Source organism: Zingiber officinale, chromosome 7A (assembly GCF_018446385.1).
Source record: "Zingiber officinale cultivar Zhangliang chromosome 7A, Zo_v1.1, whole genome shotgun sequence".
NCBI lineage: Eukaryota > Viridiplantae > Streptophyta > Magnoliopsida > Zingiberales > Zingiberaceae > Zingiber > Zingiber officinale.
Window position 1 is genome coordinate 17,898,454 of NC_055998.1, and position 18,989 is coordinate 17,917,442.

The 18,989-nt window shown below is 41.6% G+C and overlaps 1 protein-coding gene across 1 annotated transcript; it reads right to left on the minus strand.

The window, feature by feature from the left end:
• Positions 1 to 9,353: 9,353 nt before the first annotated feature.
• LOC121999244 (major pollen allergen Ole e 10-like) lies at positions 9,354 to 18,298 on the minus strand. The gene is made up of 3 exons (XM_042553949.1): positions 18,137 to 18,298; positions 9,494 to 9,767; positions 9,354 to 9,382 (listed from the first exon to the last, which is right to left on the minus strand). The coding sequence occupies exons 1-3, from the start codon at positions 18,296 to 18,298 to the stop codon at positions 9,354 to 9,356; spliced, it is 465 nt and encodes a 154-aa protein (XP_042409883.1).
• Between the last annotated feature and the right edge of the window lie 691 nt (positions 18,299 to 18,989).

Sequence of the window (18,989 nt, forward strand, 5' to 3'; positions counted from 1 at the left end):
AGAGCCAACTTTCTCCACCCGAGCCCTCACGGTGAATTTGCCCTAGCCAACGCTGTGCCCTAGCTAGTCACCGACCACCGCAGTGTCGCCGTCCTCTCCTGATCATAATGATGTGATATGCATAATAATGTGTTTAACATATAGCATGATTGTGTTTTCCATTTGTTTCGGTTGGTCACTACATGATCTATTACATGTTTGCTTGTTTACTCGTTATGCACTGCATGTTATTATTTATCTGATCATACCTGCTTTATAGGTAGTGACACAACCATATGATACATTATGTTCAGGACCTAGGGTTTATTTGATACCCTATCTGTTTGTGTACCTTCCATCTGATACATTGACTTGTGGTACACCTTTTATTTATGTATAGATTATGCTATGCTATTCGTGATATTGTCATGTTTAGTGTCATGCATCATCTTGCATGATTGCATGCTGTGCGATTGTCTGCTCCATTATTGTTGAGCACATCGCCAGTTACATGTATCTGTACACACCACCACTCATGGGTTAGTGGTATATCAGACAGGTGTGTGGCGGTTCTGCTGTTTGGCTCCGTTGGTCTGGTGACTCAGCGTGGTAGCCGGCAGACAGTTCCGCTCTGTTTGGCTCCGTTGGTTTAGTGTAGCAGCGTTATAGCCGGTAGGCAGTTGGACTTTGTTTGGCTCCGTTGGTCCGCTCATGGGTAGTGTGACTCAGCGTAGTAGCCGACAGAGAGTCCTCCCCGTCATCGTGTACCGAGAGATGAGAGCATTGCGCTCCCCCATTTATTATTTCAGGGTAGGAGTATGTGTGTACTTCGACAGCATCCCGTCCACTCGGTCACTCATCAGGGGCAGTGATGTCAGAGTGCACGGTTGTCACAGCCCTACCCACTCGGCCTCACTATTGGATGTGAGATGATCGACTGGCGTCAGGGGTGACTAGGACGCATCATTGGCATCATATGCATGATGCATTTATTGCTTGTGTTTGTGTTTGCTGCATTTATATGCTGCATATTGTTTGGATACCTATGTTTGACATGCATACAGGATTTCCATATCTCTCGGACTGTTTGTCCTTATACCCAGGTCCTGGTTAGTACAGTTTCTTTTCTGTTTACTTCAGATGCATTTTTATCCTTCTTATATCAGGAGACTGTACACATGATTAGTGCTAGGTGTTATTTCCCTACTTTGTATATCAGTTGTACCTGCTGAGTGTTGGACTCACCCCGCCTCCATTGTTGTTATTTTTCAGGTTGATGCTGTCAGGAGAGAGTTCCAGTCGCTAGTCCCCTGCTGACCACGAGGGCTTAGTAATCTTTTGGTTTTCTTCTTATTTAGTCTATGTTCAGACTTATTCTCTTTTTGATACTATGGATTTTTGATACTATGGATCTGGTGTGAATTTTATGTGTTGATGGATTTTATTTCGATATGTTTTACTACATGCCTGCCTAGACGGCAGAAGAGGTGAGTAAATCAGATTTGAGCTTTACGAGTGTAGTGGAGTAGGGTTGATTTCGAGTCAGAGTATTATTCATTCCGTTTACTTGTTATATTAACTGTGTGGAATGTCTGTGTATTGTATTTTATTTCTGCTATTATTCCAGCCGCCTGTGGCTGAGGTATGTGGACATGTAGAAAGTTTCAGATTGTCCGCCGTACAGGGGAGATGCTGCCGAGCCCTGTTCTACGATCTTTGTTTTCCACCCGAGCCCTCACGGCGAATTTGCCCTAGCCAACGCTGTGCCCTAGCTAGTCACCGACCACCGCAGTGTCGCCGGCCTCTCCTGTGCCCGAGCATCGTGCCGACGCTGACGCACATCACCTCTCCGCCGTTCCTAGCAGTGATCCTTGAGGTAGGCGATCTAACTAGTTGTGGAATTAGATATTTCAGTTGATTGATTTCCTTGTTGTGTTTTTCTTCCTGTTCTGGACTAGGAGGAAGATCTCGGATCAGTTCTTATAGTATTTCCAGATCAGAGCTTGGATCTTCTCCTCTGTTCTTGATCATTCCTTTCTGTGCAGTGGATTTAGGTCACGGTTGAGGTAAGTTTGGGATGTCGATTTTGCATCTTCTGTTCTTGATCCGAACAGTGTAAATCGTTCCCAACTAAGAGTTTTTTCGTTCTTGATCCTGTTCTGGACAGAATCTGTGCGGTGGATTTTAGCAGCAAAGCTTTAAAATTTCAGCAGCAACGATCCTTGCTATTGAGCCACAACGACTGTGGTTAAGGTATAGTGTAGGAATTGATCTTCGTTGTAGAGGATTCCTAGTCGAGTTAGCAATAATTGTTAACTTGGATTCATGTGTAGGTTTTAATGAAATCGAATAGTGGAATGGTTAGGGTTAATGGAGCTAATCCTAATTGATTTTTGAGTTCAATTCAATTAGGGTTCCTGAAGAAAAATAGTTTGGTTTAGCTATATTAGTTATAATTAAACTTAGCTAAACTATACGATTTATTACAGGATATTGATTCGAGACGGTGTCTTGACGGGGGATCTGTTATGGATACAATCCTTTTCTATTGGAGGCGGGTACTTTAACTTATGTCTTTTGATATGCATAATAATGTGTTTAACATATAGCATGATTGTATTTTCCATTTGTTTCGGTTGGTCACTACATGATCTATTACATGTTTGCTTGTTTACTCGTTATGCACTGCATGTTATTATTTACCTGATCATACCTGCTTTATAGGTAGTAACACAACCATATGATACATTATGTTCAGGACCTAGGGTTTATTTGATACCCTATCTGTTTGTGTACCTTCCATCTGATACATTGACTTGTGGTACACCTTTTATTTATGTATAGATCATGCTATTCTATTCGTGATATTGTCATGTTTAGTGTCATGCATCATCTTGCATGATTGCATGTTGTGCGATTGTCTGCTCCATTATTGTTGAGCACATCGCCAGTTACATGTATCTGTACACACCACCATTCATGGGTTAGTGGTATATCAGACAGGTGTGTGGCGATTCTGCTGTTTGGCTCAGTTAGTCTGGTGACTCAGCGTGGTAGCCGGCAGACAGTTCCGCTCTATTTGGCTCCGTTGGTTTAGTGTAGCAGCGTTGTAGCCGGCAGGCAGTTGGACTTTGTTTGTCTCCGCTGGTCCGCTCATGGGTAGTGTGACTCTGCGTAGTAGCCGGCAGAGAGTCCTCCCCGTCATCGTGTACCGGGAGATGAGAGCATTGCGCTCCCTCATTTATTATTTCGGGGTAGGAGTATGTGTGTACTCCGACAGCATCTCGTCCACTCGGTCACTCATCAGGGGCAGTGATGTCAGAGTGCACGGTTGTCACAGCCCTACCCACTCGGCCTCACTATTGGGTGTGAGATGATCGACTGGCGTCAGGGGTGACCAGGACGCATCATTGGCATCATATGCATGATGCATTTATTGTTTGTGTTTGTGTTTGATGCATTTATATGCTGCATATTGTTTGGATACCTATGTTTAACATGCATATAGGATTTCCATATCACTCGGACTGTTTGTCCTTATATCCAGGTCCTGGTTAGTACAGTTTCTCTCCTGTTTACTTCAGATGCATTTTTATCCTTCTTATATCAGGAGACTGTACACATGATTAGTGCTAGGTGTTATTTCCCTACTTTGTATATCAGTTGTACCTGCTGAGTGTTGGACTCACCCCGCCTCCATTGTTGTTATTTTTCAGGTTGATGCTGTCAGGAGAGAGTTTCAGTCGCTAGTCCCTTGCTGACCACGAGGGCTTAGTAATCTTTTGGTTTTCTTCTTAGTTAGTCTATGTTCAGACTTATTCTGTTTTTGATACTATGGATTTTTGATACTATGGATCTGGTGTGAATTTTATGTGTTGATGGATTTTATTTCGATATGTTTTACTACATGCCTGCCTGGACGGCAGAAGAGGTGAGTAAATCAGATTTGAGCTTTACGAGTGTAGTGGAGTAGGGTTGATTTCGAGTCAGAGTATTATTCATTCCGTTTACTTGTTATATTAACTGCGTGGAATGTCTGTGTATTGTATTTTATTTCTGCTATTATTCCAGCCGCCTGTGGCTGAGGTATGTGGATATGTAGAAAGTTTCAGATTGTCCGCCGTACATGGGAGATGCTGCCAAAATTTCTTCGGACAGGGACTCCTCCTGTGGCTGAGGTATGTGGACACAACGAGGACGTTGTGTCTTTAAGTGAGGGTGATTGCAATACCCCCGTTCTGAGATTCTGGTTAAGTATGACTTAAAAGGTTGGATGGTACTATCCAAATCACCAAGGTACACCTTCCTTTTCGGAAGCCCAAACTTAAGAACTCCAAAGTTAAACGTGTTTGGCTTGGAGAAATCTGAGGATGGGTGACCTCTTGGGAAGTTTTCCAGGGTGCGCGTGAGTGAGGACAAAGCACGCTGAAAGGACCTCCCGTGGTCTGTGGAGCTAGTCGTCAACCCGATGGGCAATTCTGGTGGTGTTCCCGGTTCGGTCCGGGTGGGGCCCGCCCGGGCCGGGGTTTTACAGATGGTATCAGAGCGGACCATTCAGACTTTAGAGGATCTGTTGTGGTCATGTGTTATGGATTTCGGAGGCAGTTGGGAGGACCATCTACTGTTGGTAGAGTTTGCTTACAACAACAGCTTTCATTCAGCTATCCAGATTACACCGTTTGAGGCGTTGTATGGTAGACCTTGTCGGACACCCATCCTCTGGGATGAGGTTGGAGAGGCCCAGTTGTTGGGACCTCATAGAGTTCAGCAGGATGCAGAGTTGGTCCGTACTATCAGACGAAGGATGTCAGAGGCGCAGGACCGCCAGAAGAGTTATGCTGATCGGAGACGCAGACCACTAGAGTTCTTTGTTGGCGACCATGTGTTTCTGCGAGTTTCACCCACGAAGGGGGTGAAGAGATTTGGCCTCAGAGGTAAGTTAGCTCCGCTGTATATTGGCCCTTTTGAGATCTTGGAGAGGATCGGAGCGGTAGCTTACCGGCTGGCACTACCACCGTCCCTGGCAGGCGTCCACGATGTATTCCACGTATCTATGCTGCGGAGATACGTGCCCGATCCGACGCATGTGCTGGCAGATATTCCAGTTCCAGTTCAACCTGACATTACATATGAGGAGGTTCCGGTACGGATTCTCGACCGGAAAGAGCGTCAGTTGCGGAACAAGACTATCCGGCTGGTTAAAGTCGGATGGCAGCATCATTCAGACGAGGAGACTACTTGGGAGCTTGAGGATATGATCCTAGCTCGATATCCCCATCTTTTCCCTTGAGGTATGTGATTTAGTTTACCGTTCAGCATTTATACTCTTTACCTATTATTAGTATTTGATGATGGTAGATAACGAAATTTGGGGGCCAAATTTTTATTAGTGGGGGAGAATGTAAAATACCGGAAATATGCGAATATTAATAAGGGAATTTTTCGAAATTTTTGGAAATTTTTCGGAGCTCGTACGGACGAGTTAACGGGGACAAAACGGGGCCCGGAAAAAAACCTGTTTAGACTACCCATTTAAGCGAGGAAAAGTTTGCTTTTTCTTTTATTTCTTTTCTTTATTTGCTTTTCTTTTCCTCCGATTTCTATTTGTCGCCGTTTCTCTCTTCCCCTGCCAAACCCACGCGTGCCCGACTCCTTCTTTCCCCGCGCATCGACGGCTTGCCCTAACCGCACGCGGCCACGACGATTTTTCTTCCTCCCCTTCCACTTCTTCTTCTTCTCCTCTGCCTGAGCCGAACCCTCCTTCCCTCATCTCTCACGACGCCGGCCTTCTCCACCCGACAACACCGCCGGGTGCTCTTCCTCCTCGCTGAGCGACGCGTCGCCGCCACCACAGCCGACAGCCGGTCGCCTTTCCAGTGCCGACACTTCTCCTCTTCCCGTGACGCCCCTTCCTCGCGTGCCCTAGCCGAGCCCTGCCGACGTCGTGCCCTAGCCGAGCCCTGCCGACGTCGTGCCCTAGCCGAGCCCTGCCGTAGCCGTGCCCTAGCTTATAGTTGACAGCCACGGTTCGATCTCTCCGGCGGCCATTGTGTTGCATTTCTCTGCCCTAGCGCCGCTGCCTCCCTTGCCTAATCCTTGCTTCGTTTTCCCTGTGCTTTAGTTGTCTCTCCGGGTTGTGGACAGAGGCAAAATAGTCCGAGACTAGCATCTTGGTGACCACAACCTGCTGCCCGACACCACTGTCCACCCACTTGAGTTGGGTAAGTTTTGGAGTGGATACATTATGATCATTTGGTGTTGATTGATGTAATGATTTCATGATCGATATTAGGATTATTAGATTTCTGTTGTAAATTGTTAGGGTTGGAGTTATAATCCAATTGGTGCATATAAGGGTTTATTGATTTTAGAAAGTTTGCTATGATATAATTGATTAACTCACAAGGAGATTGGGTTAAAAGATTTAAACATAATCTAAGGAGAATAATGGATTAATTAGGGTTAAGCAGATTTAACTTTAATTATATGGTTAATTAATAATCATCTTTGTCTGTGGCTATCTTAAATAGGTGTGTAAAATTGATTTAGCTATTTAATTTATAAGTAAGTAGCTGAATTTGTTGGTCATGGAATTACAGGACTTTGACACGAGACGAGTATCTCGATTGTCGGATTGAACCTTTTCGATTGGAGGCGGGTACTTTGACTTATGTCTTTTGATATGCATAATAATGTGTTTAACATATAGCATGATTGTGTTTTCCATTTGTTTCGGTTGGTCACTACATGATCTGTTACATGTTTGCTTGTTTACTTATTATGCACTGCATATTATTATTTACCTGATCATACATGTTTTTAGGTAGTGACCCAACCATATGATACATTATGTTCAGGACCTAGGGTTTATTTGATACCCTATCTGTTTGTGTACCTTCCATCTGATACATTGACTTGTGGTACACCTTTTATTTATGTATGGATCTTGCTATGCTATGCATGATGTTGCCATGTTTAGAGTCATGCATCATCTTGCATGATTGAATGCTGTGCGATTGTCTGCTCCATTATTGTGAGCGCATCGCCAGTTACATGTATCTGTACACACCACCACTCATGGGTTAGTGGTATATCAGACAGGTGTGTGGTAGTTCTGCTGTTTGGCTCCGTGGTAGCCGGCAGACAGTTCCGCTCTGTTTGGCTCCGTTGGTTTATTGTAGCAGCGTTGTAGCCGGCAGGCAGTTGGACTTTGTTTGGCTCCGTTGGTGCTCATGGGTAGTGTGACTCAGCGTAGTAGCCGGCAGAGAGTCCTCCCCGTCATCGTGTACCGGGAGATGAGAGCATTGCGCTCCCCCATTTATTATTTCGGGGTAGGAGTATGTGTGTACTCCGACAGCATCCCGTCCACTCGGACACTTATCAGGGGCAGTGATGTCAGAGTGCACGGTTGTCACAGCCCTATCCACTCGGACTCACCTGTCCGAGTGATCTCACTTGGTTACCAGGATTCATAAACTCTAATACTTAAGCCTGAAGGTTTAGAATTCGAAACCTGGGGGAGGCAAAAATCCACTGACCGGGGGTGGAAAGTCCTAGTGAGTAACGGCACGGCCAAGGGTCGTCGGTCGACGACATTAGAGGTTGCCAAATGGGCCGACGACATATGGGCCGACGGTCGACGACATGAGAGGTCGTCAAATGGGCCGCCAAATGGGCCAAGAGGGCCGGGTCGTTACAATAAAAAGGCGCTTTTTTATATTGCAATACCCCCGTTCTGAGATTCTGGTTAAGTATGGCTTAAAAGGTTGGATGGTATTATCCATATCACCAAGGTGCACCTTCCTTTTCGAAAGCTCAAACTTAAGAACTCCAAAGTTAAGCGTGCTTGGCTTGGAAAAATCTGAGGATGGGTGACCTATTGGGAAGTTTTCCAGGGTGCGCGTGAGTGAGGACAAAGCACGCTGAAAGGACCTCCGGTGGTCTGTGGAGCTAGTCGTCAACCCGATGGGCAATTCTGGTGGTGTTCCCGGTTCGGTCCGGGTGGGGCCCGCCCGGGCCGGGGTGTTACAGATGGTATCAGAGCGACCTTGCGACCGTGAGTGCACCTGTGGTAGGAGCACCCAGGGCACCACCTAGCGAGGGAGATTCTGGGATTTGTTTGTGGTGTAATTCGTGGTTACACAACGAGGACGTTGTGTCTTTAAGTGAGGGTGATTGCAATACCCCCGTTCTGAGATTCTGGTTAAGTATGGCTTAAAAGGTTGGATGGTACTATCCATATCACCAAGGTGCACCTTCGTTTTCGGAAGCCCAAACTTAAGAACTTTAAAGTTAAGCGTGCTTGGCTTGGAGAAATCTGAGGATGGGCGACCTCTTGGGAAGTTTTTCATGGTGCGCGTGAGTGAGGACAAAGCGCGCTGAAAGGACCTCCGGTGGTCTGTGGAGCTAGTCGTCAACCCGATGGGCAATTCTGGTGGTGTTCCCGGTTCGGTCCGGATGGGGCCCGCCCGGGCCGGGGTGTTACATACTTTCTATTTTTGACACGCAAGATTGCCCGACATCTTTGGTTTCTAGCTCAAAGTCTTCTCATAGTCAATATTAGAGTCAGGTGCTCAGCATTCCATTTTCTTCGATTTCAGACAGGATAAGATACAATAAAAATGGTTTATAAATTCTTTTTTATAACTAACTATGCAAGGTGCTTTTAAATTGAGACAATCTTATTCGGTCCTAATTTATTAGTATGATTTTTTATATTTAGAGAAAAACTATGTACACTTTGATTGTTATTATTTTTATGTTTAACTACCTTATATATCCCAATGATGCATGAAAATTCAAAAATGACATAAACGTACACTTCATTCATGAATTTATTTAATACATGGAAACAAGCTTCATTCATGAATTCGGGTGGTGTTCCCGGTTCGGTCCGGGTGGGGCCCGCCCGGGCCGGGGTGTTACATACTTTCTATTTTTGACACGCAAGATTGCCCGACATCTTTGGTTTCTAGCTCAAAGTCTTCTCATAGTCAATATCAGAGCCATGTGCTCAGCATTCCATTTTCTTCGATTTCAGACAGGATAAGATACAATAAAAATGGTTTATAAATTCTTTTTTATAACTAACTATGCAAGGTGCTTTTAAATTGAGACAATCTTGTTCGGTCCTAATTTATTAGTATGATTTTTTATATTTAGAGAAAAAATATGTACACTTTGATTGTTATTGTTTTTATGTTTAACTACCTTATATATCCCAATGATGCATGAAAATTCAAAAATGACATAAACGTACACTTCATTCATGAATTTATTTAATACTTGGAAACAAGCTGTTCATTTTATTTTTGGTGCGACCAAATTAAACCTTAAACTCCATCGATATCCTCAAGCAATTAATTCAGCGTGCTTCATGAAGGATATACACAGTTCCCATAACCTGCCACAGTGAGTGGCGAATCAAGCATTAGAATCAAGAATATAGAGGGCGAGCAAATTTGTCAAATTAATTAATTAATAGTTTTAATCAATGAATTGATTGTGGACTTACTGGGGTCATCGCGGACTTTGGTGCCGGTTTCGTTGAAGAAGCAGTTGATGGACCTATGGCCCCCTTTGGCGTAGTAGAAGGAGTTCATGGCATAGGATGCTTGTCTTACGATGTCCGTGGAGTAGCACGAGGCGCCTTCCTGTATCGCACTGCAATCCCCTATGGCACCCCCACATACATACTCGATGTTCGCCTGGAGCACCTCCCTTGGCGCTTCCGGCTTGGCCACGCACCACGGCCCTCTGCCTGATGAGATCGTCGCCGCCAACGCTGCCTATCACATTCATTAATTTGTTCATTGATTAGATCAATCTTGCTAACAGGTCATAGAGTCTAAAACATGGAAAAAAAATTCTAAATGATTTCAACATTGATCAGATAATCAAATGACAATTATTTATCTGATAAAAAAATGACATGAGTTTTTCTGAGAGAATCTCACCGAGTAATTCGTTAGGCACGGGAGGAGGAAGAAATATAAAAGAAGTAGACATGTGGCCTTCCTCAGTACGTCTGTCATTGTTGATGGATCGAAATTATTGATGTATTTGAGAATCTTGAAGAAGATTTATATAGTTCTACTTGGAGCGGGAGGAAATAGGAAAGGCAAATCAGAAAAGAAAGTCTTCTTACATAGTCTATTTCAAGCAGGAGTACATGAGAAAGTAAAATTAGAAAAATATTAACCATGTCAAATTTCGAAAGTACTAGCTATAATTAATCTTAAATTTAATATATCACCCAAAGATGGAAATAATAACTATACATTAATATAAACCAAAGATGGAAAATAATAATTATACATCAATATTTAAGATTTTAGGTTGAGCTTAGTTTTGTTTAATGATTGCATTTTAAATGATAAAATCTTCAAGAATGTAGCATGGTAATTTCACTATCGATTTTACAGATGATGCACTTGTCATAAACTACTGATGTAAAACGTAAAAGCAAAATTTAGTTAGGCAGTATATCAAAGCTTAGATTGTCTCTAATAAAAATATACTATTTATAATAGATATTATAATTTTTGTATTATCATTAAATAAAAAAATAGTATTCAACATATGATATAAATTAATTTTTTTATTAATTATATATTATATATAATATAATTAATAAAAAAATTAATTTATATCATATGTTCAATACTATTTTTTTATTTAATGATAATACAAAAATTATAATATCTATTATAAATAGTATATTTTTATTAGAGGCAATCTAGTTGTCATAATCTATTAAGGTAAAACTTAAAAGATAAAGTTTAATTAGACAATAGATCAAAGCTTAGACGTAGAAAAGAAAATAAATAAATATACTAATAAATTATTTACATGATAAATAAAAAATAAAATTTTTAAAAAATTATAATTAATAAAAAAAAACTTATATCATATGATGATTAATATTTTTATTTTAATAATAAATAAAAAAAAGTATAATGTATAACGACCCAAATTTCCTTGTCTTAAGTTCTAAAAGTCATTATTAATATTTAGAAATATATAGAAATATTTTAGAGATTTTAAGAAATTTTTAGAGTATTTTTATGTAATTTTTGGAGGTCGTTTGGTATTTTTACTAAATGATAGAAGTTTCAACAAAAATAATGTCCAAGCTGAGATTCGAACTGGAGACCACGGATTAAGCAAAATCCTAAGCAAATTCGGCTGACCAAGTGTGCGAGCGGGCGATGTTGATCAAATAAGGGATGATATATATTTAAAGGATAGTTGATAATAGAAATATTTAAGGTTATAAAAGGATAAGTTAAGAGAGGGATTAGGTTATTTTCTTTTCTCTCAAAATCTTCTTCTCCCTCACGTGTGCGCGGCGTCGGCGTCTTCTCTTGGGCGGAAAATGAAGCCGAGTTAGGGCTTCTATCCGACAGTCGGCGAGGGTCTAGATCCGAGAATCCTTTGTCTCCTCACGATCCTTTCATCGAGGAGAGTTTGTGGGCACAAGGAAGGGCCGAGTCTTGTGGTTTCTCCGAAATCCTAAAGGTCTTCCCTGGCTGTAAGTCCAAGAAATATCACTGTAAGTTGCATACTCACCTGCAGTAAGAGTGGTTTTCAAACCTCGAATTCATTCTTTGATTTCGGTAGAGTTTGTCGCTTTAGAATTTCCTGCTGTGAATTGAGGTTTCAGGCTTGGTTTTCTTCTTTGCATGTATGTTGTAACATGTTTAAGATTTTGTTTGCTGCCGTGAGTTAAGGTTTCATATCTGGTTTTTCTTCTTTATCTAGTATGCTGTAAAGAATGTCATATGAAACTCACTGCCAAGGACCTTAAAGGAATGAAATAAATTGTATAAACTAGGCATGTAGTTTAGATTTTCCAACCTATATGTTGTGCATTGAGATTCTAGACTTTCTAGCTTTAATGAAAACGAACAACCCTGTTTCCTTGAGTGTGCAGAGGAGTTTTGCTTCCTTAATAGGCAAGGACATCCCTTTATAATAAGCTTGCACTACCTTGAATTTGAGCCTACAGATTTATTTCCCTTATTTTGAGTTATGTAGGCACTTCCTGAACATGCTGTTAGGCTTCGGTTTTGAGTTTCTGTTCGAGTTTTGAAGCATGGACAGATTCTAATATTAAGCATATAGTTTATAGTCTTTCTATTACTGCCGTGGGCATAACAACATGCATGTCATGAATATGCAGTCCTTTACTTTTATGGTGCAGATTTGAAGTTTGCTACTTCCTTAATGAGCAGAAATAGCTCTTTAATTTAAAACATGTGTTCCATTAAAACCTTTTTGAGGATTATGAGTAGTTATAAGTAAGAAAAGACCAAGGTCTTGATAGGATCCCTAATGTTTAAGAATTGGGATCAGCAGCACACCAAGTGCTCAAAGAAATGACAAGATATTTTATTATAAGAATATTAAAAGATAGCAAGTATTTTATTTTAAAAAGGCTAGTACCCAACTTCCAAGGTTGTCATTAAACAAATCCAAGTGACCGATTCCAAGGTCTTGGCCCTGGTAAGACCAAGGTCTTTACCCTCATAGGACTGGTGACTAGCTACCACAGTCTCTATTACGGAGCGCGCATTGGTACTAAGCCTGGGCCCAAGAAGAAGTTTATTATTATTTTGAAGTATAAGAGTATAAGTTTTCGAAACAAATGAAACAAGCCTTACATAAGTTTTGAACTTTAGCAGATTTTCATTTTTCTATTAGTTGAGCACAAGCAGATTTTCTTATTGCTATTAGATGAGTAGTTTTCTATTGCTAATAGAAGTGCATATTTCTTTTGCTATAGATGTACATGTGCAGTTTTCATTTGATATTATTTGAGCATGTGCAGTTTTCATTTTTGCTATTAGTATAGCACGAGCAGATTTTCTAGATCCTTTGCTATTGAATATGCATGATCAGATTTCATTTTCTATTTCCATTTCTTTGCTATGGTTTAACCATGAGCAATATAGAATCTTATTTCCATTCCTTTGCTATGGATTTGAGCAAGAGCAATATTGAACTATAATGCTATTTCTTTGCTATTAGATTAACATGAGTAGCTATATATGTTTTCTTTTAGAGCATTCAGTTTCTAGTTTCTTCTTGTAGACATGCACACTCGAGTTTTTGTGAGTTAGACAACGCTTACTAAGCATTTGCTTATAGTTTGCATTTCCTCTTACTGCAGATAAAGGAAAAGAGAAAGTGATATAAAGGAAGGCGACAAGGAGATGCTTAACGATGTGTGATGGCTGAACTATGGAAGACTTGGGACTTGCTAAGAGTTTACTTAATTAGATTCATTCCTTTAATTTGCTAGAGAAATAAAGAAGTGTGCATGCAAATTCTTGTGACTAGGATATAGTAGATGATTAATGTTGTTGAAAAGCTTTGAAAGTTGCTAGAATTGTTTTTTTTTTTTGTTTTGACTGGATTTGAGCTATTTGCATTGCTGGAATTGGTTTTTGGTATTACTGGAAATGAATTCAATCTTGCATTTTTGTTTTCCTGGAAAGCTTTCTGGGTTGCTGGAAATTTGAAGTCCGAGAATCAGACGGTGGGATACTATATTATGGTGATCACCTTTGTGTCCCTAATCAAGAAGAACTTCGAAAGAAAATTCTAGACGAAGGCCATGGAGCACCCTATGCAATGCATCCTGGTTCCACCAAGATGTATCAAGATTTAAAGGAATGCTTCTGGTGGTCTTGAATGAAAAGAGATATTGCAAGATATATCAGTAACTTTCTGACATGCCAACGGGTTAAATCAGAACATCATAGACCGGGCGGAGTTCTGTAACCTATCCAGATTCCAGAATGGAACTGGGAGGATATATCTATGGACTTTATAGTAGGACTACCCAGGACTACGAATGGATTCGATGCTATCTGGGTAATAGTGGATAGATTGACCAAGTCCGCTCATTTTCTAACTATCAGAACATCCTACTCCATAGAACAATTAGCATAACTGTATGTTAAAGAGGTTATCAGATTGCATGGCATCCCCAAAACCATAATTTCTGATAGAGATGGTCGCTTCACTTCACACTTCTGGGAGTGTGTTCAGAGAGCTCTTGGCACTAAGCTATGGTTTAACACAGTATTTCATCCTCTAACAGATGGGCAAACAGAACGAGTAAATCAAGTCCTGAAGGATATGCTACGGGCTTGTGCCTTAGATTTCAAAGGGAGCTAGTGCCGATACCTATGCGTAGCAGAATTTGCATATAATAATAGCTATCAAGCTACTATCGGAATAGCACCCTATGAGGACCTATATGGGAGGAGATGTAGATCTCCTATATGCTGGCACAAAGGTGGTGAAAAGAGAGAAATGGGACTCCAGACGGATCTTATCGAGGACACCACCAAAGCTATTTAGAACATTCGCCAAAGGATAGAAACTACTCAAAGCCGGCAGAAGAGCTATGCGGATATGCGCCGTAGACCACTAGAATTTGATGTGGGGGATTTAGTGTTCCTCAAAGAAGCTCCTATGAAAGGAGTAATGAGGTTTGGAAAGAAGGGAAAGTTGAGTCCACGTTATGTGGGGTTGTACCGGATCACCAAAAGGGTTGGCAAGGTAGCGTATGAGTTGGAACTATCTCAAGAAATGTCAGCCATTCATAATGTATTTCATGTCTCAATGCTGAAGAAGAATGTTCCTGATGCCAATCAAATGATTGAGCCACAAACGGTACAAGTTCGAGAGAACCTCAGTTATGAAAGTTGACCTATTCAGATAATAGATCGAGAAGTTAAGAAGCTGAGGAACAAAGAGATACCGTCAGTGAAAGTGTTGCGGCAAGGACAACAGTATGAAGAGGCAACTTGGGAACGCGAGGATGATATGAGACGGAAGTATCCACACTTGTTCTAAGTTCGAGAATGAACTTTTTATAAGGTATGGGGAATTGTAACACCCATAAATTTCCTTTATTTTTACAAAGCGCAAAAAGAAATAGTTGAAGAGAAAAGAAATAAAAATATATGCATAAATGTCCTGGGCTAGGATTTGAACCCGAGACCTCTTGCTTGAAATTTGTTTAAGTAACCATTAGGTGGTGGTAAAGCATCACATGAGCAATATGAAACAATTACATATATGTGGATGATGTGCAAAGAGACGCTCCAATTTCCGCTTAGTATAAAAGGGGTTGGATGAGATAAAAAATCTAATCTTCTGCCTCCTTTTTCCTCTCTAGTCGAATCCTCTTCTCCCTCCCTTCAAGTTTCGGCCAAGGAAACCTAGGGCTCCAAGTCTTAAAGCTTTCAAAGGAGGGAATCTAAGGGAGAGTTTCTCCCAATAAGGTAGGACGCAAAAGGAGGGTGACTCGGATATTAAGGCACAAGAGGGAGGATTTTGGGGTCTTCCTTGCACCTTATAATAGTCAGATCTAGCGAAAGGATGTAAGTACCTCTCACCTGCAGTATGAGTAGCTTCGTTAATACATGTTACGATATGTTTTAAACGTATTGCATGTTAAAGGAGATAGATGCTATGAGATGTAAGATATCCTGTGAAAAGTTTTGGGATTAAGAGCTTGCTTAGATCATCTTGGTTTGCTTCTCATTAAGTTTTGGGAGTAAGAAATATTATCAAGTGCCTAAAGTGCTTCTCTATAAGTACGGGGCAATTAAGCGCACATAAGGTGTTTGGTTAAATGTCAAGCAAGTGGAAGTAAAAGAAATTAATAGTTAAAAGGAAGTATTTTACTTTAGAAAGCCATGTACTATACACAAGGTCCTTGGGTGGAATCCTAGATCGTCCCTAGGCTCCTAAACCGCCTAGTAGAACCTTAATGGGTTCAGGATTAACTACCTCGGATTGTATTAAGGATGCGCAAAAAAGTGTACAATGTCGGGCCCAAGCAAGTGATTATTATTTTCACTATTATGTAATATAAAGTTTTAAACTTCATGGTTTTCTTAGTGGAAGTTTCCTAAGTTGAGAATTTGAGTTATGTAGTGCAGTAGTGATAAACTCAATAATATGTCAAGATGACTGTTTTTATTCCGTTACTAGCATGATTTTTGTGTTGATGGTTTGCATGATAAACTGGTTTGAAAATACATGTCATGTACATATTTCCGAAGTATGGTTTTAGTGTGAACTACTGGCAAGAGCATGTTTACAATGTTGCATTTTTCTTCAAGTGGTTTAAAAAGCATGTCTTCTTTTAATGTATCATTTTTGTGAGTAGTTGGTACTTACTAAGCATCCACTTATAGATTGCATTTCCTTATACTGCAGATAAAGGTAAAGGAAAGCTCGAGTAGGAGGAGGTAGCAGGTGCATGTTTGAGGGTGTGTGTGTGGCGGAACAATGGAAAGAGATCTGAGAATTGTTAATTTGGGGAACATGTAGAACTTTAGTTTTGTTTCTTCTCTCCGCTTTACCTAAGATACTGGCCCTAACTGGTTGGGAATGAATTTGACTGCTTGGTAGAATTTTGAATGGCAATTGAAAGTGAAATTAGGAGAACATGCTTTTCCGAGTGGAGAAAGGGGATCCTCCGCACGGCCCGTGGCACGGCCGTGTGGAAGCACTCGGTCGTGCCCTTCCTCCTCTCAGCCAAAGGTAACATGGCCGTGTGGAAGCACACGGTCGTGCCCTTCCTCCACTTGGCCAAAGGTAACACGACCGTGTGGAAGCACACGGTCGTGCCCTTCCTCCTCTCGGCCAAAGGTAACACGGTCGTGTGGAAGCCCACGGTCGTGCCCTTCCTCCTCTCGGCCAATGCTACACGACCGTGTGATTCCTCACGGTCGTGTCTCTACTTCTCTCGGCTGAAGTGACATGACCATGTGGGTTCACACGGTCGTGCCCCATCCATCCTTTACAAAGGGTCACGACCGTGCGACCCTCACACGGTCGTACCCTATGTCAGTTGGGAGTGCAATGTCTGTCAGGGCTACATGACCCAGATGCACTAGAAGCTTCAGACTCCCTTCGGCCATACGTGGCTACAAGTCATGTCCTATCAGTCATAACAGGTTAGAATAGATCTATGGACTAAGCAGCATGTAACGGGTAAGTGCTGAAAATTTAAGACGTACAAGGAAAGAGTAACGTTTGTCCTGTAGCTTAAGGGTATGAGTAAGGGTGGGCATTACACACCGTTTGTAGGTTTGCCCGTGATCATACTTATAGTGCCTCGAGCGACGTTACTTCGATTTTCCTCCTGCTGAGCCGTTGTCATCTCGAGGCGCGTCGGTTCGGGCATTCTAGATGGCCCGTCCGATAATTGCAACGATCCCTGTTGTGGCTCAGTCGCCCGATATTCCAGCTTGAGCGGATTATTTTGCCTTTGATAGGTTTGTCGGTTGGGAGATGTCGGTGATACCGATTATTATTTGTCTGCTAGTTCTTCAGGGAAAACCAATTTTTAGTGTAATGGGTACTTGACATATGGTAGGTACACCACCTCCTTGGGACGTCTTGTGGCATTTCCATATGCAGAACTGCTTGGGGCCTATGCTAAGGTTGGTCGTGTTACAGAGGAACCACACGAGGTCCTGTTGGTGGATGAATAGGAGCTGTAGACCTATCATTAGTTGGAACTGCAGCAGGTACGACACTTTCTTTTTTGCATGCATCTTGGGCTTCTTTCACATTAATGAATTCAGTAGCTCTTTCAATTAATAAATCAAAGTTGGTCGGAGGATTACGTACCAAATCTTTGAAGAAATCATTATCATTAAGCCCTTGAGAAAAAGCGCTTACTAAAATTTTAGTAGTAGCATTGGGGACATCAATAGCTACTTGATTAAATCTTTTAATGTAGGCTCTGATGCTTTCCTTAGACCCCTGTTTAATAGAAAAAAAGGCTCCAAGGGGTCTTATGATACCTTATATTGCTGGAGAAATGATGAAGAAATACTTTACTAGTATATTTAAAATGTTTGATGGAATTTTTCGGCAATCTCTTGAACTATCTCTGAGTTGCTCCTCCTAGAGTAGTGAGAAATATTTGACACTTGACCCCATCAGTGAATTGATGTAACAAAGCCATACTTTCAAATTTAGCTTGGTGATCTTCCGGATCAGTGGTCCCAAAATATTCTCCAATATTTAAGCTTTGATAACACTTAGGTAGCGGATCGTCAAGAGCTCTTTGAGAGAACGGAGTAACAATTCTGTCCGGGGAGCTATCGCTAGTTACTGCTTTCCCTCTGTGTTTTTCCTTCGCAGGTGCTTCATCAGAGGATTCTTGAAGCGCCAATTTTTGTCCTCCTTGTTCCAAAGGGGCACAAAAGCATGCACGAGGATGTAGAGTGGGAGAAACAGGAGCAGGAGTTATGTAAGCAACGTCATCTTCTTCCATACATCTGTTTCTCTAGTGATCCGTAGTTAAAACTGCTGGATTTTTTGCAACCGGCAAAGTGCCTCCAGTTTTCAATTGCTGTTGCTATTGTTTTTGTAATGTCTTTTGAACCCTGGAATTGATGAGTAATTCCAGATCCTCTTGAGTCAGAGTAATAGTATTAATTTTTGCAGCGTCCTCTATCACGTAGTCTCAGATTCAGGCAAGAGTTCCCACAGACGGCGCTAAATTTGATCCTGTCTGAGAGCTTGTGGGATGAAGCGCTGGGCGATGATGGGTTGTGATGTACAATAACTTCTGATGTCGGCAAATAGAGGAGGATCTGAGAAAACCACAGCGGATCTCACAAGAAACTAAATGCAGAATAATCAATCCGAGAAAACCCAAGCGGATCTGTGAACAATACCTCGCAAAAATTAACTCCGGCGAGGTACCCCCTTGTAAAGGTGAACTTCAATGAGGAACCCCGTGGATCAGCGAAGGCTCGACGGTCCAATGGATGAACTCCTCTTCCTACGCACTATGAGACCAAACAACAAAGCGTCAGTGACCTAAGATCGGGGTGGGAATCCCTAGCTAGGCCCTCCGACGCTCAAGTTAGTCCCTCAGAGAAAAGAAGTACGGAAAAAGTGAGATTAGAGTTTGATTCTGATGCAATGCGTATGTTTGCGTAGCTGGCCAGTGGAGAGGA

Bases quoted from the DNA above. Each gene is read 5' to 3' on its own strand.
- LOC121999244 (XM_042553949.1), bottom strand. From the start codon at position 18,298: ATGGAAGAAGATGACGTTGCTTACATAACTCCTGCTCCTGTTTCTCCC. The intron at 9,768-18,136 runs GTAACTAGCGAT...TGAATGTGATAG, and splicing joins AAAAACACAGAGGGAAAGCA to GCAGCGTTGGCGGCGACGAT. The intron at 9,383-9,493 runs GTAAGTCCACAA...TCACTGTGGCAG, and splicing joins CAAAGTCCGCGATGACCCCA to GTTATGGGAACTGTGTATAT.